General features: G+C 35.2%; 1 protein-coding gene across 1 annotated transcript; it reads left to right on the top strand.

Annotated features, from left to right (window-relative positions):
• Positions 1-22,496: 22,496 nt before the first annotated feature.
• LOC149199538 (uncharacterized) lies at positions 22,497-23,207 on the top strand. The gene has a single exon (XM_089400603.1). The coding sequence runs from the start codon at positions 22,497-22,499 to the stop codon at positions 23,205-23,207; it is 711 nt and encodes a 236-aa protein (XP_089256729.1).
• Positions 23,208-23,625: the final 418 nt, after the last annotated feature.

Genomic DNA, 23,625 nt, shown 5'->3' with positions numbered 1-23,625 from the left:
CAGGAAAAAGGCGGCAAGACCCAGCTGTGTCTTTGGAGTGGATATCCACATAGACAGGGCATTGGAAGCTTCGAAAACCCTTCTTGTAGGCAGAGTTGGTGGAAGGAAGTTCTCGGTGGCCTACATTAAGAAATGGGCACTGGCTGAATGGAAAGAAGCCCCGGGACAACCTGAAGAGTTCAAGATGCTTGACAGAGGCTGGTTCTGTCTTCGTTTTGGGCAAAAGGAGCATGTTGAATGGGTGTTGTCCAAGCACTGGAGCCTAGGGAAGAGGCCTATCTTATTCAGGAAATGGACGCCTCTCTTTGATGCCCAGAAAGAAAAATCTGAGGAGTTTCCAGTCTGGGTCAAACTAATGGGACTTCCTATTCATTTCTGGACTGACTCGGTTTTTTCCTCCATCGGAAATACTCTGGGTACGTTTCTCATTGCTGACAAATCCTATTTGCATTCTCATGACTGGAGTGCAGCTCGTCTTATGGTAAGCTTAAATCCAAAAGAAGGTTTGGCGGACGAAATACTTTTAAAGTATCGGGGCCAAGAGTTCATCCAGACTCTGGACTACGAAAACCTCCCGTTCAGATGTCACCGGTGCAAAGTATATGGTCACCTAGCTTGGGATTGCCCTTGTGGTCATCGTAGGAGTCGAAGGCAAAGGCAAAATGGTTTTAAGGCAGAGGAAAAGGGAAAAATGGAGGTTACTGCTCAGAAGGAAGTTTTCTAGTTCAAGGAGGTCGAAGTTTTGGGAAATGGCGAGGAGTTAGGATCGGAACCTATGGAGGGTATTGGAATACCTCAGAGTGAGGTGACAACGAGTGTTGTTGTTTCAAATCAGTTCCCTGCAGCTCGTTTCTCAGCGGTCATTTCAAGGGAAGAATTGAATCAGGCTTGTCCTCCCCCCCCTAAACCCTCCTCCCCTCTCTTATCAAGCGCTTTGCATCAGTCGTGTAGTGGTGAGATGGATCGTTTATGTCAACTCTCAAAAGTTATGACAGACACGACGAAGGGACCAAACACAACTGACAGTGTTATAATGACGGTTCCATCCTCCCCTCCTCTTGCTCCTACGCATTCCGGAGATGGAGGGCGTGAATCTCATTACAATCTAAGGCCTTTAGCTACTAGAAAAGGAAAAGAGTCGGTAGCAGGCGGTTTGGCAATGGATGAGTTGTCCATAGGTCCAAAGAAGTTAAGAGGGAGGAAGTCGGACTTATCGAAAGCCAAGCTGAAGGCTATCATAGATATTGCTGGAGGGAAGCATTTGTCATTACCAGGGGTGCTTAGAGCAAAGCAATCACCTCCTGAAGGTTTTAAATGATCATTTTATCTTTCAATTGCAGGGGTCTTGCTAGTATCCCCAAAAAACTAGCTTTGAAGGAGCTGGTCAGGGCTAAAAAACCTGATATCCTCTTTCTTCAGGAAACGCTTGGGAAAGGAGATGAAATATTAGGCTGTCTGCATAAACTTCTGCCGGGATGGAGATTTCACGCAGTGGATGCTATTGGGGATTCTGGAGGTGCGACTTTGGGGTTTAATGTGAAGGTTGCGCGTGAAATCTCATCTTGGGGGGCAGAAAACGTTTTGGCGGTGGAAGTCTATTCCAACGAACTCTGTATTCCTTTTCTCTTTCTGAATATCTATGGTCCAAATGCGGAGCGGGAGAAGTTCTGGAACTCCTTCTTCGCGAAGTCCTTTTTGGCGCATCCAAATCTTATTATTGGTGGAGACTTCAACTTTTCGCTGGGCCTGGCTGAATCCTGGGGGGTTAATGCTAGAGCGGATCCCCTCTCTGCTTTCATTCAACAGAAATTGGCCATGTCGCCTCTTTTTGATGTTTGCCCATTAAAGATGTGCCCCTCTTGGAGCAATCGCAGGATTGGCGAAGACTCGATCGGGAAGAAATTAGATCATTTCTTAATAAACGATATGTTGGTGGAGAAACTACAATCATTCAGGCATTGGGTTGGAGATGGTGGTCTCTCCGATCATTTCCCGGTTCTTCTGGAGGTGAAAGGTGCTTTATCTAAGCCAGGTATCCCCTTCAAGTTTAATTCCTCTTGGCTCTTGGATGAATCTTACATCAATTTATTTCACAATACTTGGAGGAAAGTAGTGGCAAATGAGAATGAGAACCGAAGTCAGCTGTTTATGGAAAACCTATTAAGGATGAAGGCCGCTTCAAAATGCTGGGCTCTTCATAAGAAGCTAAAGGAGGAAGAAATAATGCAAGCGGTGACCTCAGAACTCGACCTTCTCGAAGACCCAGACAGTCAGGGCTATGGATCAGGTGCATCTCGATCGAGGATACATGAGTTGGAAATGGAAAGAAGGAGAATTTTGCAGCTCTGGGAGCAAAGTTGGCGTCTTAAAAGCAGGGCGATCTGGTTACAGGCAGGGGACGAAAATTCCAAATTTTTCCAGAATTACGCCAAAGGGAGAAAAATCACAAATACAATTTGGGAAATGAAGAAAGCAAATGGTGACTTAGCGCTCTCTTTCGAAGATTTGGCTACTGAAGGGGTAAACTATTTTAAACACCTCTTTAAAGCCCCAGGTGAAGCCACAATTGCTGAAGTTATAAGGGTTGCCCAGATTTTTCCGCGGTTCATAGAGGAGGAAGACAATGATTTTCTCATGGCACCTATTTCTAAAGAGGAGGTTGCAAGCGTACTCAAATCAATGCAAAAAGAAAAAAGTCTCGGCCCGGATGGCTGGACTGTTGAATTCTTCCAGCATTTCTTTGAATTTATAGGTGATGAGCTAGTGGAGGTGGTGGAAGAATCCAGACTTTCAGGTTCTATTTATCAACCCTTTAATGCTACATTTTTAACTCTCATTCCCAAGACTGACCTCCCAGGTTCTTTTGCTGATTTTAGGCCCATTTCTTTGTGCACCTGTGTTTATAAACTTATTGCTAAAATCATTGCTGTCAGGCTTAAACCCTTTCTTTCTAAAAATGTTTCTCCGGAGCAGTTTGGGTTTTTAGATGGCAGGCAAATACATGAAGCTGTGGGAGTCGCTCAAGAAACGCTCCACAGCCTCAAAGTTGGGGAAAAAAAAGGAGTTGTTGTAAAAATAGATTTATCGAAGGCTTATGATAGAATCAGCTGGCTGTATCTGAGGCTTTTACTAACCCATCTGGGCTTTAGTTTTGAACTTGTAAGATGGATTATGAGCTGTGTCTCGTCTTCTTCCATAGTTGTTCTGATTAATGGAGCAGCTTCTAGTTTTTTCAGTCCTGAACGTGGCCTGCGGCAAGGCTGCCCTCTATCTCCCCTCCTGTTTTTGCTGGCAGCAGATGGAATCAGTCGTTTGATCCATGAAGCGAAAAGTCAAGGTTTGTTGAAAGGAATAGAAGTTGCTCAAAATTTTTGGGTCACTCACCTTCTCTTCGTGGATGATATTATACTCTTCAGCAATGGCAGCCTTGAGGATTGCAGGATGCTTAAGAAGATATTGGACCTCTTCCTGAAAGCGACTGGCCTCTGTATAAATGAGAGAAAATCTACTATTACCTGCTCCGGTCTGGCTAGAGAGGAGATGCGTAGGGTGGCCTTGTTTCTGAACTTTGAAGTTAAATCGCTGGAGGACTCTTTCAAATATCTGGGGTTCTATCTGAAACCAGACAATTACAGGATAAAATATTGGCAGTGGATTCTTGTAAAATTGGAATCGAAATTGAACCATTGGAGCCACAAGTGGCTCTCCCGGGCAGGTAGACTTGTTTTAATAAAATCTGTTTTAATGGAAATTCCAGTCTATTGGGCGAGCTTGACTTGGGTGCCCAAAGGTATTATAAACTCAATTGAGAAACTTTGCAGCAGCTTTCTATGGGCGGGGTCTAAGTCTGAGAGAGTTACCCCATGGATCGCATGGGACGAAATTACTCGCCCTAAAGAGTGGGGGGGTTGGGGCATAAAAAACCTCACAGATTTCTCCCAATCCCTTGCAGCAAAGTTGTCTTGGAGGATCATCACAACGGAAAATATATGGACTACAGTGACTAAAAGGAAATATATAGACCCATTAACAATGCTTGATTGGATCAGACTGCCACAAAAGTCGTCCAAAAATTCCTCGGTGGTTTGGAAAGCAGTGGTCGCCTCCGTTCACATCATTGAGAAGGGGTTGGCATGGTATGTAGGAGATGGAACTCAGATCCGTTTGGGGCGCGATCCTTGGATTGGCTATTCTGAGGGGTTTAATCTATCTCAAGGTTTGGTTGAAGTTTTAAAAGACAGAGGTTTTTTCACTTTAAACCAGGTCGCTGATCCCCGGGCCTCTTCCATCTGGAATCAAGGGTGGCTTAAAGGACGAGACTTAGATTTGACCGAAGACAGGTTGGAGGAATGGGACAGGTACACAAGGGATCTTGTTAACTCTTCGGTGCGGCTTTCTGACTCTCCGGATGAGTTAAAATGGGTTTTTGCTCAGAATGGCTTTTATTCCCCAAAGGAAGGTTACAAATGGATGATGTCTCAAAAGGGTATGGAAAATCCGGGCTGGTGGGCTAAACCTTTATGGAAGTTAAAAGGACCAGCTAAAACGAAACTGTTCTTCTGGTGTGTCCTTTGTCAGAAAGTCCCAACGTGGGATTTCCTTCAAAGAAGAGGCAGGATTGGTCCTGGTAGATGCCCTCTGTGTAAAGACAGCGCCGAATCTGTGCAACATTTATTTCTCTTTTGCCCTTTCAATTCGAGTCTCTGGGCAGCAATGCTAAGCTTAATAAAGGTTCCTCATAAATGGGAAGGGCAGGGGCTCTTAGAGGCCTGGCAGAGTTGGTGGAACATTTCTTTAAACGAAAGGGAACGATCCATTCCTTTAATCATTACATGGGGGACCTGGCTGGCCAGGAATCAAGCTATTTTCCAGGACTCTGTTTTCCCTATTGGAAGACTTGCTGCAGAGGGAGCGGCTATCTATGATAGTATTCCTATCCCTCAAGTTCCAAATTCTTACAGGGTTGTTTGTCCCGAAGTCATTAGACCCTCTATGCCGTGGGCTTATTTTGATGGGGCTTCGGATATTAATGGGCGGTGTGGGGCTGGCTTGGTCATACATTTCTCAGAAGAGAAGATAGTTAAAGCTTCAGTAGGTCTGGGACAGGGTTCAAATAATTTTGCCGAATTGAAAGCCCTTCATCTCCTCCTCAGCTGGCTTATTCTTCGTAATGTGCTAGAAGTTCAGCTTTTTGGGGATTCCATGAATGTGGTGCAATGGTTCAACGGGGCTCATCGCTGCTACAATCTTACTCTGCTTCCTCTGTTTAGAGAAGTTTCTCGGCTTAGGAACCATTTCATGGAGGTTTCTCTTAGTCATATATACCGGGAAAGAAATTCTGAAGCGGACCGTCTTTCTAAAGAAGGAGTAGACCGAGAGATGGGGTCGTGGGCTGTCTCGGAGGTTGATAATGGGCTTGTTCGGCCTGTTGATCAACCAATTTTCACCTAATCTTTCTTCATTCTTCCTCTGTTTCTGTAAATATATGTGTGTTTTTGTTTTCGTTCCATGTCTCCTCTTCAAATTTCTTCTACCCTGCCTTTTTTATTGGGATGTTTTCCCAATGTGAGGATGCCCGGGCAGTGGATCCTGTTTTCTCGCAGCGGCTTCAATTTTGTGGATGCCTTTCTTTCGTTGTCGCTGGTGTTATTGGGACCTAGTTTTTCTTACAGCGGCTCTTCATTGTTTAGCTGCGGGCCTTAGGGCTGTGCTCAAATGCTTTGAGCGTTTCGGGAGGTTTCTTCCTTCCTGTGACGGGTTTTCTGTCTTCGAACGTTTTGCTAGCTGAGTCTCGCCCTTTGCTGGCGGCTTCAGGCTTGGCGTTTTTCTTACATATCATATGTAATCCTTTTTATTAATAAAAGGAGGGATTTTTCTGTGGAAAAAAAATAAATTAATATATTAATAATATAAATAAATTTATATGAATTATGTTAATTCTTATATAAAAATTTTAAAATTAATACATTGAATCTGACGATGAATCACATTAGTTGGTCGTCCACAAAGGTCTTTCTTTATGTGATTTACACCGAAGTTCTACTTATAACTATTATAGATCACAAAAGCCTCAATTCAACAAAACTATTTATTAAAATAATAATAATAATTATTCTACTAAATATTTCAGTTGACTTTATACCATAAAACAATCAAATAGATACACATAAATTTGAGATATCATTACAAATAAAAAAAACTAAACAATGATACAAATAATAACTGGTAAGCCATTTATTACATTGGTTTGAAACTTAAATTAATCTTGCAATAACTAAAAGCCTACGGCCCAGATCTGGTTTATCTGGCTTTGCTTCAAGACCGAGTCCAATTCGATCATATATAACTATAAAAATAGCTCACAATGTCAAAACCATAACAGCTTGCTTCAATGAAAATGAAAATAGTAAAATACGCGAATGCCACTTGTCTTAAATAATTTTTTGATAAATTATAGAGCTAACCACTTTTTCATAATCACAGGAGGAAACCTAAAAATTGAAAAATAATAGGAACCTAAAAATTGGAAAAAAAATTAGGAAATTGAAAAATAATTAAGAAACCTAAAAAAAATAGGAAACGTTTTATATCGTCTATTAGACTAAAAATATTCCAAATTGTTAAGTTTAGATTATTCATTATTTACTTTATTTTAAAAATTAAAAATTCATAAAAGACAATTCCAATACAAATTACTTATTAACGTAACCATTTAATTTTTTTTAATGACAAAACAATATAAAAATCAAATTTATTTAATATTTTACCTCAATAAATAAATAATCATTTTGATATATTATATTATTTTTTTATTAATTAAAAATATATTTTCACTTATTATTTTGTAAGTGTGTTACTTCCTAATTTTCAGCAATGTCCATAGTCACTCATGTGTCACATTGTTTTATATCTATTTTTCTATTTCTAGCTAAGTCTATCGTTAAGATGCAAATATAAATTGTCATACAACACTTATAACTATAATATATTAAAAGTAAATATATATAATTTTAATTTTTAATTAATTTTTAATAATAAAAATTTTATATTGTTATTATAATAATAATAATGATGATGATTAATGTCTATTAAGACCAATGTGCTTTATCAAACCTCAAGAGAAGAGAGTCTAATTGTCATTCTTCAAAATCTTGTTTCTGTGATCAAGAGTAGGGAAGGAAGCGTTCCAAGATCACTATAGTTCGGCTGGCTTGATAAGTCAAGAAGATTGGAGGTGTGGATGATGATAAGGAATTGAGAGCGGTTGTGGGCAAGAGTTGGGTAGTCTAAAAGGAAGTGTTTTTAATCTTCCACCTTCTTAGTATCACAGATCTAACAATTCTATCATCCTAGGGAGTCTTGGCAGTAGACCACTGCCCGATCTCAATCCGAAGCTCATAAGAGTTAATTCTAATCCTAGCAATGCTCATTTTCTTCTCGTGCTGGTCAACATAGAGAGATAATTTTGGTTATTGAGGGTGGGGTTGACCACCTCCTTATAGTACCTGCGCTTCCTTTTACCCTCCAACTCCTTAGCGTCCCACATCTTTTCCTCAAAACTGGAGGTAATAGTATCTTTAATATTGTCCTTGCTTCCCATTATGATCTCCTCCTTAATCTTCCAAAGGTTGAGCCAAGACTAAGCATCTTGATGCCACCCATACTTGAGAAGCAGGTGGGGATTTTGTCTAAAGTTAGAAGAAATTTTTGGGAGCCTATTGGATTCCATATTGTGAAGCTTCTTCTTATACATAATATATCTAAACATAGCTGCACCTTCAATGGGTGACAAACCAACTTCGATCAAAAGGATAGGATAGGGAGTATTTTCCTTGATCTTGAGGTTATAGGTTATGAATTTCTTTTGAATCATCTCAATCTTTCTTCATCACTCCCTAGATATACTCGACCCCCAAAATTCGCATATGTATAAGATAACAAGGGTCATGAGAGTCTCAAAGAGGAGCCTTTTCTTACTCCAAATGTAAATATTGACTGACTCACAATTGTTTTCAACCTCATAATAAGCTTTCCATCCTCCAATAATTCTTTTCTCGATGTTATAATTCCAGTTGAGCTGATGAGGAAAGTGAATACCCAAATATTTATAAGAAGAAAGTACCATGGGTGATCATTTTGGATTTAATGATCATGACTAGTCTTGTTGGTATTAACTGTCATACCCATCTTGGAGCAGTAGACATGAAGAGTCTTAAGTTGCTTACCTAGGTCATCATGGCTCCATGCAAGAAAGATGATATCATCAACAAAAAGGAGAAGAGTAATGCTAATACTAGAGAGATCGGTGCCATTGCAGCCCACAGTTTCCAGACACTCTTCTTTATCGATTTCAATACCAAAGAGGGTAGGGAAAAGGGGACAACCTTGCTTAACCCCAATATTACATTTAATATCATTACACCACCCTTCGTTGGTATCAAGATTGGCAATGACAACCTCGTAGAGGCAGATCGGAACAATTATTAATTCAGAAGGAACCATGATCTCTTCAAGCCTCACCCAAAGCTTATCTCAGGGAATAGTGTCGAAATCTTTTCTAAAGTTCATAAAACAATAGAAGGGATCAATTTTACTATTGTGTCATTCCTCTATGATAATCCTAAGGGTGATAAGGTGGTCGATGGTCGAGCAATGTCTCTTAAAACTAGCTTGCCCTTTAGCTCTTTCACCCTGGTTCTCAAGCCAAAGGCTAATCTTTTTTTCTAGAATGAGTCCATAAAGCTTGGTTAGGATGTGGCTAATCATAATGGTCATGTAGTTAGAGGGAATGCTTTTGTCCCCATTTTTGAAGATGGGCATAATAAGGGTTTGCGTCCAAAGCTTGGGGAAGTCATGCTTTATAGCCAAATTGAGAAGCTTGTGGAGAGGGGGAATGAGGATATATTTTCCCATTTCAAAGATCTCAGCTTGTTAACCTTCAATATATTTGGCTTTCCCATTAGCAAACTTATTAATCCCAAACTCAACCTCTTCCATAGAAAAAATATCATCCTTATTAGGAGTGTTTAAGATGGTGCCCATGGTGTCCAAAGTGTCATACAACTTCTTAAGATAGTTATCCCAATTTCCTAGTGGATAGCATGTTTATCTTTAGTTTTAGGAACAAGCACATTTTGCCAAAACTTTCTAGGTGTAACTTTAGAAGGGTGGAAAATAAGCTCTTATCTCTTATTAATATATGACATTTTCTTCCTCTTAATGAGAGGTTTGTATATACTTATATTCTGGAGCTTAACTCTCCCGTTAGGGGCATCTCTAATTGCTTTCCTCACAATTTTACAATCATTCCCATAGCAAGGATTGGAAGTTCTATTATTTTCTTATACGAAGTCTTATTAGAGACTTTTCTAATGGTGGTGGAAAGGGTAGTAGTAAAATGGTAATATATTTTATCAATGTTGTTATTATAAGTTAAGGAGCCTAAATTCCTTTCCAAATCCCTTTAGAAAAGGTTGAAAATACTTCTATCGAAGTGAATGTGGCTTTTTCATTCACTGTTCTATTGCATGTGGGTGGTATACATAACAAGATTGAGGGATAAAGACAAAGGCTTGTGGCTAGAGTCAGGGTCGTACCCGTTAAGAAGCTCAAAGTTAGTAATATGGTTGAGTACATGGATATTAGATATCACATAATCCATGACGTTGCTACCCGGCCCATGGAAATAGGTCATCTGATCGGAGAGAGTCCATTTATTAATACCGTTACAAATGATTAGGTCCTAGGAACTACAAAGTTTGAGGAGGTCGGTGCCGAATAAGTTCTCGATTATGTCCTTAGATTTTCTCTGGAATATATTAGCTTAGTGACCATCCTCATCAAGCCACAAAGGGTCAGGGTTAGAGTTGTTACTTAACATAATAGCTTTATTAATAGTAGTCTGAGCATTAAATTCCCCAAGAAAAAGGATATTGCCATCATTCCTTACGTTGTAAATGTATTTTTCTAAGGTATTGAAAGGAAAATTTTTATCCAGGTTGTTTTTATTATAGGGTGTATAGTTGATAGGGGCGAAATAGCAGATTTCTAGGAAGATCCTATTTGTTGTAGAATTAGAGGTCTCGAGCCAAATGTATTGATTGAAGGGCTATGTTTTATGAAGTGGGATGTCAGAGGAAACATTGTTCGTAATATAACGGGTTATACCACCAAAACCTCTCCTGGAGGATTTCTTATTCCACGAAGACCAAAGAGTGAACCCGTCAAGGTGATGGACCCTAGATTCGTCATGCTCCCAAGTTTCAACTAAAAGAATATGATCAATATCACTCGAGGCCCAACTTAACATAGGACCCTTACACTATGGAAAACCACACCAGTTCCAAAAGAGGATTTAGAGTGATGCCATTCCCTATTTATCATTCGTGTTTGGGGCTCTCTCTCTAATGATAGCTTTTCTATTCCTAACGAGTGCCCATTTCCCCTCTTTTCTTGCCTCCTTGACCTTTTGTACTTCTTTCTCGAGTTCAACTTGGTCTTCTGGAATGAGGTCTTCATTTATAAAGATTCGCATTCCTTTTAGGCTAGGGGATTTCGTAAATATATCTATCTAATTTATGGTCTTTACAACTGACCTTGACACAAAAGTCTATCTTTATGCTCAAGTATTTTTCCTACCCTTATTGGTTCACTGAGATAAGTTGTTTGAATTTGACATTTTGTCTTTAATTTTACTTTAACTAATTCCAGTGTGTCTTCATTGTTTTGTTCTTCTATACCAATGATTATAAGGTGTAAAGCTCTTTTGTGGCACTCATGGTCTAGTACAATTAGTTTATTAATTTCTTATTTTATGGGTATAATATCTAATTTATTCTATGTGATATTTCTTACTTTCTTATTTTATGGGTATAATATCTAATTTATTCTGTGTGATATTTATGGCTTTATTACGTAGTTGTTCTTTTAAATTTTCAATCTCGTTTATGAATGTGTCATTTTCTTTAACCATTGTTGTTTTCTATGCTTGATTTCTTGAATAATAATCATGTAAAATATACAAATCCATATTGTTATTATTTAACATATTTTGAAATAATATGAGATTTACTAAAAGGTTAAAACATTTCTCATATTTTATAAAAAATATTTTATTTTGATTATCATTTTTTTTCTAGACCAGTGGTAAGAAGAAAATGAAAATTGTGAAGATAAGAACTAATTCTCATTAGCTTCAAAGTGAAATCAGGTTGAAAATGAAAAAATACCTTCTTTGGATTGCTCTACTCTTATTCACATTAATTTTTTTTTCTAAATCATTTGCCACATTACCAACCTTCTTGACTTGTTAAGTCACCAAATTATAGTAATGTGGAAATATTTCTCTCCCTTCTTTTCAATCATAAAAATAAAACATTAAAGAGTTTCAATTAATTGTTAAAGTAAGATAAACCATATTGATCTTAATAGACACTAATCATCATCATCATTCAACATTTTAATTTATTTTTTTAAATAATATAATTAAATTTATTTTTATCAATTTTACTAGATCTGAAACTACTGAAACTAATCCCTTTAGCTCTTATATTTTAGTTATGAAGCTTTATTGAAGTAAAATATTCAAAAAGGTCTATATCTTATTTATATTATAAACCTCTCCTTTTCTTTGGGTCCATATACCATTTACATTATACACTCTGTTTTTGTTAAATAAATTTCTACATGTTTTTGAAGAAAAAATAATCTAAACAGGCCGTAGAGCATTGGCCGTCAAGAATTATTGGAACGCCAAACTGAACAGGAAAATATTACATCACCATCGTCATGTTGTGAAACCTCACTGTACTCATGCAGCCAGATTTTCCCTTTTCCATCCCAATGGAAAGACGAAAGGATTAATATCTAGTGAAGGTAACCTCATAATTCGCATGATGGTCCTCACATTCGCAGAAGCCGAAACCAAATCCTGAAATGAATTCTCTACGTCATCCTGCCGGAAGAAGATACTTTGAGCAAAGAATACAATTTTCTCAGTGACGATGAATTACTTTGCATGGCAGCCGGCATGCCAAATATAAAGGAAAATGAGATACATCATATCCTTTGGGACGTTAATGCAGAAGAACCCTGTTCCTTGTGGCAGCCTTCTCTCTTTTAATAAGAAAAATGTAATGTAATGAAATATATATCTTAACAAGAATAAAAATTAAAAATATAATATAATGAAATATATATTTTATTATATATGACATTTTATAATATATCAAAAAATATTTTATGGATGAGATAAAATAAAATGTTTAGTTTTTATTATAATTAAATTTGGTTGATTGTGTTGTTTCAGGTATTTATAATTTTTTGATGGTTGATTATATTTAAGTATAGTTAGATATGTGTGACCATGATTGAATATATTTGAAAATTTTTAAATATTATTAACTATGGTCAACTATGATTAAACATTGTTGACTATGTTTGTTAATGGTTGACTATATTTTACCAAGGTTTAATATGGTTGGACATTGTTGATCATGGTTAATAATGGTACTAGACTATGGTTAACATGTTTGATAATGGTTTACTATGCCTAATCATGTTTAACTATGCTAGACAATGGTAGACTATGTTTAACCATCATTAATTATGGTTGAAGATGTTTGAAAATGGTTGATTATAGCTCACCATGTTTCAATAGGATTAAGAATGGTTTGGCCATCATTGATTATGTTTGACCATCATTAACTATGGTTCACCAAGTTTGACTATTGCTGAATATGCTCAAGAGTATTTTCAAGTATGGTTTACTATAATTGAAAAATGGTGATTATGATTGACCAAGATTGATGATGGTTCAATATGTTTCATTATGACTGACAATGGTTCATTATTGATCATTACAGTGTTATCATTCAATATCGTTCATCATGGTTGACTGTGGCTCATATAAGTAGAAATATATTGCTTAATAGCTATGTTGCATTGTGAAGTTAATCAAAAGTGACATTGCATTGCAATGTTGATTACTAGTTTTGTCCAATTGTGACATTTCTTAAGGATTATGCTTAATTATAATATTCCTTAATGGTTATGACACATCGTGAAATTCTTTTTGCCTAAATTTATGTAATATTGTGACATTCTTCTTACCTAAATTTATGACAAATTGTTATGTTTATTTACTATTGTTGATGAAAATTTACTATGTTTTTAACTATGATCATGACTATGATTAAAGATGCATTATTAAGATTGCCTATGGTTTGACATGGTCGAGTATATTTGACTACATTTTAATATGGATGGGTATGGAAAACTATTTTTAACTATAATTTTTATTAGTTAACTAAGGTTTATGGTGATTTATTATAGTTCATGGTGGTTCATTAGGGTTGACTACTTTTCATACGAGTGCAAATCATTCATTAATAGTTATGTCATAATATGAATTTCATAAAAGTGACACCGCATTGTTATGTTCGTTAATGGTTTTGTCTAATTGTAATATCTCTTAGGGATCATGTTAGATGACAATGTTCCTCAATGGTTATGTCACATTATGACATTCTTTTTGGCTAAATTTATGTGAAATTGTTAGGTTTCTTTACCATAATTTATCATTTTTAGATGTCTATGATTAATGATGTCTGATTAATATTGGCTATGGTTTAGCATGATTGACTAACTCCTACTATGTTTTGGTATGGATGGTTTTGGTCGACCATGTTTGACTATATTTACATTGGCTAACTATGATTGTTTTTGCTTACCTTTGGTTATCTTGAATTGTAATGTCCATCTTAATTGACAATGGTTGCATAGTATTATGAAAAATATTTAAAACAGTTGTTTACCATATTTTTTCACTATTTTGTATGTACTTATTTATGTAATGTTATTATGTTACAAACACACAAATATATACAAAAAATTTTGTCAAACACATAAATAGAATTGCTACACTTCTTAAAGGTTATTTTGCATTATGAGATTAATGAAAAGATATGTCACATTATAATACAATAAACAACAATGAAGGTCACAAAATATCAAAATCATTGATAAATATCATAATGAAACTTAAACTTTTAACAAATGTTACAATGTGAAATGGAGTTGATGAATATCATGACATGACAAAACCAATCATAAACATAAAAATTGGACATAATTCAATAGACATATGATGGATATCATCACATAATAAAACTAGTCATAAAGATAGGAAGGGGGAATAATTAAGAGGATATATATATATATATATATATATATATATATATATATATATATATATATATATATATATATATCCTAAAGCACTTATTATTATTTTAATAAGTATGCATCAAATATTTTGCTAGATTGGTTATTTTAGATTGTGACATTCATCTTATAGTGTTAATGGTTATGTGGCATTACAACATTCTTGAAATTTGTTGTCATGATGGCATGCTCATTGACAGTTTTTTTGTATTTCAATAATCATCAAATTTGATGTCATCTTATCACGTTCATTAGGATTTTTGTTGCATTGAAGCACTAATAGAGGGTTATCTCGGATTGTGACATCCCTCAATTATAATGTCAAATTGTGGACTTCATATTCACTAATTGTATAATTTATTCTTATATTCTTTTATAATAATGTTGTGGCATCAATAGTTATGTCATATTACTACATTCATGAAATGTAATATCACATTGTCTCATTCATTAAAAGTTCCTCGTCTTGCATCATTCATCAAATGTGATGTCACAGTGTACTACTCATTGTGGGATTTTTTGCATTGTAATGTTCATCTCGGATTATATTGGATTGTGACATTTTTCAATGGTTATGTGAAATTGTGAGATTCATCTTTGCTTATTTTTTGTTAAATTGCTACCTTCATTAATTATAATGCTACATTGTGATCATCAAGAATTATATTGCATTGAATTTAATTGAATTTAGTGAGCAATAACTTGTATTCATCCATGGTTATTTATCACTAACTAATGTCAAATAATTATATTACATTAACAATATTTGTTTATTTTATGTTATATGCACATGCAAATTTTTAGAATTATAGTTGAATGATATAAATATTTGGAAAAAAATGTAAAGTAAAAAATTAAATAATTAAAAAAAATAATTATACTCTAAATAAATTATCACTTAAAAATATATGTTTGTATTATAAATACATAAAGAATAACATCCATATTATATTATATTTAATATTTAATATGTAAACAAAATATTGAAATAATGTAAAATATAAAAATAACATGAAATATTTAGTATTTAAACTAAATATTGAAATAATATAAAATATAAAAATAACACTATTTTATAAAATAAGTAGAATGTGTAAAATAATTAATTACAATAAGGAATAAAATCTAAAAACGAGGAGTTCATTCAGCAAACTTATTTTATGGGTTTGTACGAGCAATAATAAGGAATAAAATCTAAAAACGAGGAGTTCATTCAGCAAACTTATTTTATGTGTTTGTACGAGCAATAATGATAGTCTTCAAATCAACTTATTTTGAATTTTCATGAATAGTTGTTCACTATTCATGTTTTTTGTCTCATTCATTTTTGCAAACTTTCAATGTCATATCTTTATTATGTTTAAATAATTTTATATATTATGGTTTATATATATATATATATTATATTAAAATTACATGCAATTATTTTTAATTAATTTTTTCTTTTGTAATATTGTGTATATTTGGGTTTTTTTAGTAATTTTAAAATATAATTAAATATCTACCAATTCAAATATAACATTAAGCTTATTATTATGTTAATGCATAATACAACTTAATTCTTTCTAAAATAATTGAAACGTAAATATAAATTAATTTTTTAAAATAATCTCAAATTATGTTAAAAAAAAAGTTGGATTTATAGAAATCAATCATTCATATATATTAGTAGTAACATTAATTTTTATTTAGTCTTAAAGTATAGCTTAATTGGTTGAGTTTTCATTATTATGTATTTTGTTAATTAAAAAGTTACTTGGTAAATCTCCTTGATGCCTTTGAAAGAATCTACCCAAATTGTTACGTGTAAATGTAGCAATCACTCATAAAATCATAAAATCTAATTATAGAATCATCATAAGGAAAGTCTCTCTTCTTTCTTTCTAATAATAAGTGGAACAATTATAAAAAAATAGAAAGACAATAATCACTCTTCTTTCTTACTCATAATAATTCATGCACTTTGGTTTAACATGTGAATTTATTGTGAAGGTTAAACCTTGTCACTCCGCAATACTAATCAATTTTTGCTTTATGGGTATGGTAGTTTGATTTTATTCGATAGAAGAAGACAACCTACGTCAAAGTTATGTTCGGCGTGAGACCTTGTTGGAATAGATATAACTCCGGATCCATCGGGCCTTCGCAAGAAAGTGGGCATCACCAAAATATTAGAACCGTTGGATCGAGCTAGATATCTAGATTTGAGGAGATCCGGTTCTATGAAATAAGCGTTTTCTTAAAAAAAAAATGTCATTAAAATATATTATAAATTGAATTACTAAGCGGAAATAATTATTATTGTTTATTTTTTGTAAATGTAGGTTGATTCATTATTATTATTTAAAGGTTTGCATATTATTGTTATTAATTGTTATTCAAAGAAAACCACACTAGATTCATTATTTTTATTCAAGGAAAACCATGCCCCCTGGAATTATTCACTAGTAGTTTTTAAGAGAGCAAGTTCCTCTTCGAATTATGCTTGTAAAATATTTTTACAACTAAACCAAATACATTTAAAGCTTAAACGGAAGTTACAATTAAAAGATATAGAGCAGTCAATTAAAACAAAGCCCAATTGACTCATCTCTATAATTCATTATAACTTCTTAGGGGCTTTCGAATAAATTGAAATTCAGCCTTATCATACCCATTAATTTAAAACATATGAAAATTTAAACAAAGTGAAAATATAAATAACATAGAAGTACTCACGGAGACACAAGTTGTTTCAAGATGAACCCAGAATCCGTTTAGTACTTTCAAAAAATAATTTCAAATGATTACAGCTCTGCTCAAGAATTCATCATAATGGTTCAACCTTTAATACTTTCATCTACGAAGTATTTACACAACTTTCATAAAAATATCTTTATTTATTTACAAATATCTCAAAATTGTTTTACAAAGATAGGACTACATAATAGGAAAATAAAACTGCTTATGCTTATTCGCACTCAATTCAAGGCTTCTAGTGATCAATGGGCTGAAAAGGTTGTTTTTATGTTTCTCTTTGATAATCATATGTCCTTTTATTCCTAAGAACCTATATCTTATTGCTGAAAACATATTGTCTGCTACTGGAAACCTGTTGTCTATTCAGTCAAGGAGCTGGCATATCTTCTCCCATATTTCTTCATCTAGAATGGAATATTTCATTAACTTTTTGTATGTTTAATCCACTTCAGTATATTTTTAGAAATTGGGTTTAACTACGAATATATGTTTGATTTCATGCTTAATTAATAAATCAAAACTCAAACCTTCAATAAAGGATTTTCCTAGAATAGTCCCCTTAATTTTAGCAAATCTAGATTTGTGTGTAGCTATAGCATGCAACATGCATTGGTATTCTTCAAGGGGAACCAAATTGTCTGTTATCCATCTTAAACTTGGAAGCACTTTTTAATGTAGAATATTGAAATTTTTGTGGAACTTCTGAATATTAGCTTCTAGATTATGACATTTATTTTCTTGCCACATCATTAGATTCCTTTTAGTGAGAATCCTTCTCACTTCTAAAATGGTTTCAGTTTTGTTCTCAATTTCATATTCTTCCAGCTCTTCCCTTGTTTTTGAATTCAGAATTCTGATTAATGTTGTTGCCTCTCTTGGTTTTTGACCCAGGTCTTTCTTTACTTCTGCAATTACTTCCTTTGATTTTTCCAATAGTTCCTCATTCTCAAAAATAATTTCAATAGAAGGCATAAATTATTCATAGACTCGTTAATGTCTAGTTAGATGTTTTCTTTGGCCTGTGCAATGGTTTGAGCAATAACACAGTCATTTTCTAGAGTCTTTATTCTCTGAGTTAGTCTATGAGTTTTATGAAGTTTTGCTAAGTAAACATGATCAATTTTTAGCTTCTTCTCTTGGAGATTGTTGAGTTGAGACTTTAGCTTTTCAATTTCTTGATCTTTTATGGATAAATATCCCAATTCTTTATCTAATTAAGTTGTTGACTCTGTGGACTGTGTTTCCACTATTACAATTGCTACAATAAAGGTTGTTGAAGTACTTGTAATAGAATTTGTTTCTATAGGGATAATTGTTGGCTCTCGTCTTTGGTCTTATTTTTGCTAAAGGAAACTTACTTAATCCATCTATTTTCCATCCATTTTCCACTTTATCCATCCCATTTTGATGTATTTTATGTCTACTCAGGTATTTAATTTTAGTTTTTCAAATTCTAAAGTTTTTATGAAAATTTGGTTTCAAGTGCAAATATTGACAGATTCAGAAATTCTCGTAATAGCTATATGGATGGCATGTTTGCAGGATACTTGGGCACGAGTTTGATGCATATATGGACAGTTTGGGAACTACGACCGAACCAGATCTACTTGGTTCGATCAAAACAAGCTTTATTAGGTCCATTTAGTGCTGGTCACCCATGACTAGTCACTCAGAAAATCCATAGAAATAGAGTAGTTTTGAGATTTTATCGAATTGATGATGCAAGAGCACTCAGCAGCAAACGTGGACCGGAGCATCAGAACAGAGGAAAGTCTGCCTTAAAGCAGAAAACTAGATTTAAAGCAGATAAAGAAGATTTAAAGCGGCTGTAAAGTGGATAAAGGATACTTATCTATCATGATTGCAGAGAAACAAGGATAGGATCGATGCTTACAATCTAACACTCTTGTATATATATGTCTAGTGTGATAGGGGTGAGGGATATATCTGTTCTAGGAAGAAATTGTGAGTGATGAAGATGTAGCCGAGCATGAGCTCGTTCTTAAGGCTCAAATGCCTTAATTTTCTAACCATGTTCTTTAATATATAAACCTGGGTTTAGTGTTGTTGCGTACATGTGTGTTTAATTCTATCTCGTATATATAGGTGAACGAGTTCAGATCCAAATTGTAACGGCGCTTATAATAACTGGAATGTTTGATCAATTTGAGCTGTGGAAAGATCGACACATGTTGAGATCGATTGAGCATTTGCTGGAGTATTAAACTGTGGTTGCCGTAATGCTGTGTGTTACTTTTAATTTAATTTAATCAATCACATATGTAACTTATGGATCTTGTGTGGATTTTGGATCTGCGTGGGGACGTCATTCAATCATGGATTCCTGGCGGATGTCGGGTTACTTCCAATTTTTATAAATTATCAGTTATCTTTGCCGACCATAGTGATATTCTTGGTTAATGAATAGCTTTAGTTTGAAGTCCATGCCGTGGCAGAATTTAACAATTTGAAGTAAAGCTGTGGCTTTTGAATATTTGAAGAAGGATCATTGAATTCTTTAATATGGGTGTATGCTATAGTGACATCAATCATGGTTTGCCTATAATATTGAATGGTTCAATATTTAATGAAGCTCCACGATTTAAAAGTTAAATCGCTTCCGTTTAGGCTTTGTGGGCCATAACCCACAGGCCCAGGTTCAAGTTTTTTAAAGGAATTGGGATTTTGGGCAACCCCCAATTTCTCATTTTCATCAGTTGGTATCAGAGCGAGAAAAAGATTCTGCGGAAGGAGGTACAGTTCTTGATAAAGTATGTATGGTCTTTATATTTTGTGTAGGTAGCAGCAAAGGAAGGTGAGAAGATTGCAGAGGAAGGTGAGAAGATTGCAATAGCCTAGAGTGATTACCAAAAGACCAAGTCGAGAGGAGAGCTTGGTGATGTAAGAGGTAGCAAGGAGGACTTGCTGTTGTAGAGATAGATTGCATCTCACAGGTTAAAGTTATTACGAAGACCAAAAGCATATGACCAGGAGGTCATAAATTTTTGTGCCTCGGGAGTCTGATGCAGGAGCACTCAGCAGCAAACGTGGACCGGAGGATCAGAACGGAGGAAAGTCTGCCTTAAAGCAGAAAACTAGATTTAAAGCAGATAAAGCAAATTTAAAGCGGCTTTAAAGTGGATAAAGGATACTTATCTGTCATGCATGCAGAAAAACAAGGATAGGATCGATGCTTACAATCTAACACTCTTGTATATATATGTGTAGTGTGATAGGGGTGAGGGATATATCTGTTCTGGGAAGAAATTGTGAGTGGTGAAGATGTAGCCGAGCGTGAGCTCGTTCTTAAGGCTGAAATGCCTTAATTTTGTAACCGTGTTGTTTAATATATAAACCTGGGTTTAGTGTTGTTGCGTACATGTGTGTTTAATTCTATCTCGTATATATAGGTGAACGGGTTCAGATCCAAATTGTAATGGCGCTTATAATACCTGGAATGTTTGATCAATTTGAGCTGTGGAAAGATCGACGCATGTTGAGATCGATTGAGCATTTGCTGGAGTATTAAACTGTGGTTGCCATAATGTTGTGTGTTACTTTTAATTTAATTTAATCAATCACATATGTAACTTATGGATCTTGTGTGGATTTTGGATCTGCGTGGGGATGCCGTTCAATCATGGATTCCTGGCGGATGTCGGGTTACTTCCAATTTTTATAAATTATCAGTTATCTCTGCCGACCATAGTGATATTCTTGGTTAATGAATAGCTTTAGTTTGAAGTCCATGCCGTGGCAGAATTTAACAATTTGAAGTAAAGCTGTGGCTTTTGAATATTTGAAGAAGGATCATTGAATTCTTTAATATGGGTGTATGCTATAGTGACATCAATCATGGTTTGCCTATAATATTGAATGGTTCAATATTTAATGAAGCTCCACGATTTAAAAATTAAATCACTTCCATTTAGGCTTTGTGGGCCATAACCCATAGGCCCAGGTTTGAGTTTTTTAAAGGAATTGGGATTTTGGGCAACCCCCAATTTCTCATTTTCATCAATTCACCATATTTCTTGGGATGGGATTGATGAATTCAACTTAGATAGGTGAATATGAGAAGATATGTTTGTTAGAAGGATTATAGATCAATTGTTTTCACAAGACTTCTGTTTAAAGCTAAGACTTTGATGGCTTATGTATTGACTTTTGTATAATTTCATGCTGAGACATTTTGGAGTGGAGAGCTAATTTGAAGAACCTATTCTACTACTATTTTGCTGTTCAATAATGTGGATGTGTGACTGATTTTAAGCTTCTGATATCAATCTCCAAGTGTGCAAAACAAGGTTGGAGGGCACCCATTCCAAGCTAAGTACACTTCTTTGTTTAAACTAGTTTAATTTTCCATAATCTGGTTATTGTAAAACTTGTTTAAATGCTTTGTTTCGGATTGATTTATGATTAATGTGTGATGATTTGTTTCATTAAATCTTAGTTTATTCATCACTTTAGTAAGTTGGAAAAACAAAGTGTTCAATTTGAGCACTCCTTCTGTTAATTTGGTGAATTGTAACTAGCTCTCTTTGATTACATGCAAACAGTTTTCTTATGTATTTTTTGGTTTTCAATTGATAGCATTATGGTGAATGAATTATGATGGAACATACCAAAGGTCTCTTAAGTTAGAAGCCTCCCTTCATTAATGATTTGTTCATATTAAGCTATTATTTTCTGATTTCTGTTCATCAAGTAATAATTGAGGAAGAATTGGACCTCTTTAGTTAAGAGCCATTTCAGCTTTCCCTCTTTACAAAGTGAATTTGAATTTTTAATATAGGTTATATTTGTAATATGCACTTCTTTAATTTTTGAAAAACTTATCTTTCAAGTTTGATTACATCTGATATTCATATATAGTGGACTTTCCTTCAAGTATTATCAACTCGGATTGATAAGGAATATTTGTGTTAATTTGTGTGAATAAATTAGCTCAACATTTTCGCGCCGTTTTCGGGGAAGAAAATATCCGCATAGTCAATAGGAAGATAAGAAAACAAGCTTTAAAGATATTCATAAAACACAAATAAAAAAATTGGTTACATTCGATGAACACTTGGTTAATGCCACGGTAAGAGAAGGGAGTTTTGCTGCTAGGGTTTCGATGGCAGCCCTGAAGCTCTCAGGAAGCAGGTCTGGATAGGCCCTGACAAGGCGCAGGCTTTCGCAGGGTGGAAAGGACTCTGGGGGTGGCAGGCGGCCATACCCAACGGACTAACTAAGGGTTTTACGGCTTCCTCTAACGGTGTTTTATCAGAAACTAAAGCCGACGAGTGCTGAACAGAACCGATGGGAACGGAGCACGGGGGGGGGGGGAGATCCCCTCCTACAAAGAAGTTATAACAGGAGAAGCCCGAAAGGAGAGACAGAAAGCGGAAGAACGAAATAACGAAGGCGAATCCTGAGCTGATGGAGCTCAAAGGAGAACTGGCATACCAAGCAAATGTCTTCCGAGAGCGACGAACAGACCCAGGTTTGTAATACCGTCAAACTCACTAGAAGAATATAGAAGCTATATGAGAGATTATGCTTTGATCTGTAAGTTCATAGTATACTGGCCGAATGAGAAAAATCTCATGAGATGGATCGAGCAGAAATGGAAACCAAAAGGACATGTAGATGTTAAGTTGGGGGCGAAAGGTTTCTTCACTGTCATATTTTCAAACTTAGAAGATAAGAATAGAATCTTTGAGGAGCAGCCACACTTCATGAACAATGCTGGCCTGTTCATGAGAGACTGGGTAGAATGCTATAATCCAGACAAGGAAAAAATACTAGCGGCACCGGTGTGGATCAGACTGTTTGGCCTTCCTTCAGAATTTTGGAAACCAGATATCCTACAAGGGATTGGAAACTCCATAGGTTCCTTTGTGAAAGTGGCGGAATCAACCAAGAGAGGAAAATACACCACATTCGCTAGAATCTGTGTGTACATGAATATCACTGAACCCCTGCCAGACTCAATAGAATTGGAGTATCATGATGAATTATGGAACCAAACCCTGGACTATGAACACATTCCATTCCGATGCAGAAGATGCCATGAATATGGCCACCTACTCAGAGAATGCCCCATCACGTTAGCAGAAAAGGAAAGAGAAGTGGAAAATGATAGGAGACGGGGAGGGAGAAACACAGAAAAAGAAGAAGAGACTTTCCAAGAAGTCCACAGAAGGAGCAGAAGAGGAAATAATCAAGGGCAGAGGAGAACTCCGAAAGGAGCCTAGAATAATGAATCCCCAAACAAGTTCAAAATTCTGTAGGAAGAAGGACATGAAACAGAAGTCAGTGAAGAAGAAGAAGTAGAAGAAATGGAGGTAGGAGAGGAAAACGCGGATAAAGAAACGGAAAAGATGGAAGGAGAACAGAGGGTTGAATCTGAAGAAGAAACTCAGGAAGCGTTAGGAGGAATGGAGATAGATCCCCAGAAGGCAAAAGGGGAAGAAGATGAACAGGTAATGGCAAAACTGTTACAAGAATGGAAAAGAATAGATGAAAGATTCATCCCAGAGGAACAAAAACAGAGGTATAAGGAAGCCTTTCAAAGGTACAAGGAAAAGAGAAAAGGAGTCACAGAAGAGAAAGAGAATCGAAACCCGGAAAAACAGGGGTTACAGACAATAGGAGTGAGCAGCTCTGGCAAGG

Source organism: Pinus tabuliformis, chromosome 2_1 (assembly GCF_031772625.1).
Source record: "Pinus tabuliformis cultivar Carrire ecotype Pingquan chromosome 2_1, CPIR1, whole genome shotgun sequence".
Lineage (NCBI taxonomy): Eukaryota > Viridiplantae > Streptophyta > Pinopsida > Pinales > Pinaceae > Pinus > Pinus tabuliformis.
This window is presented reverse-complemented; position numbering and strand designations above follow the sequence as displayed.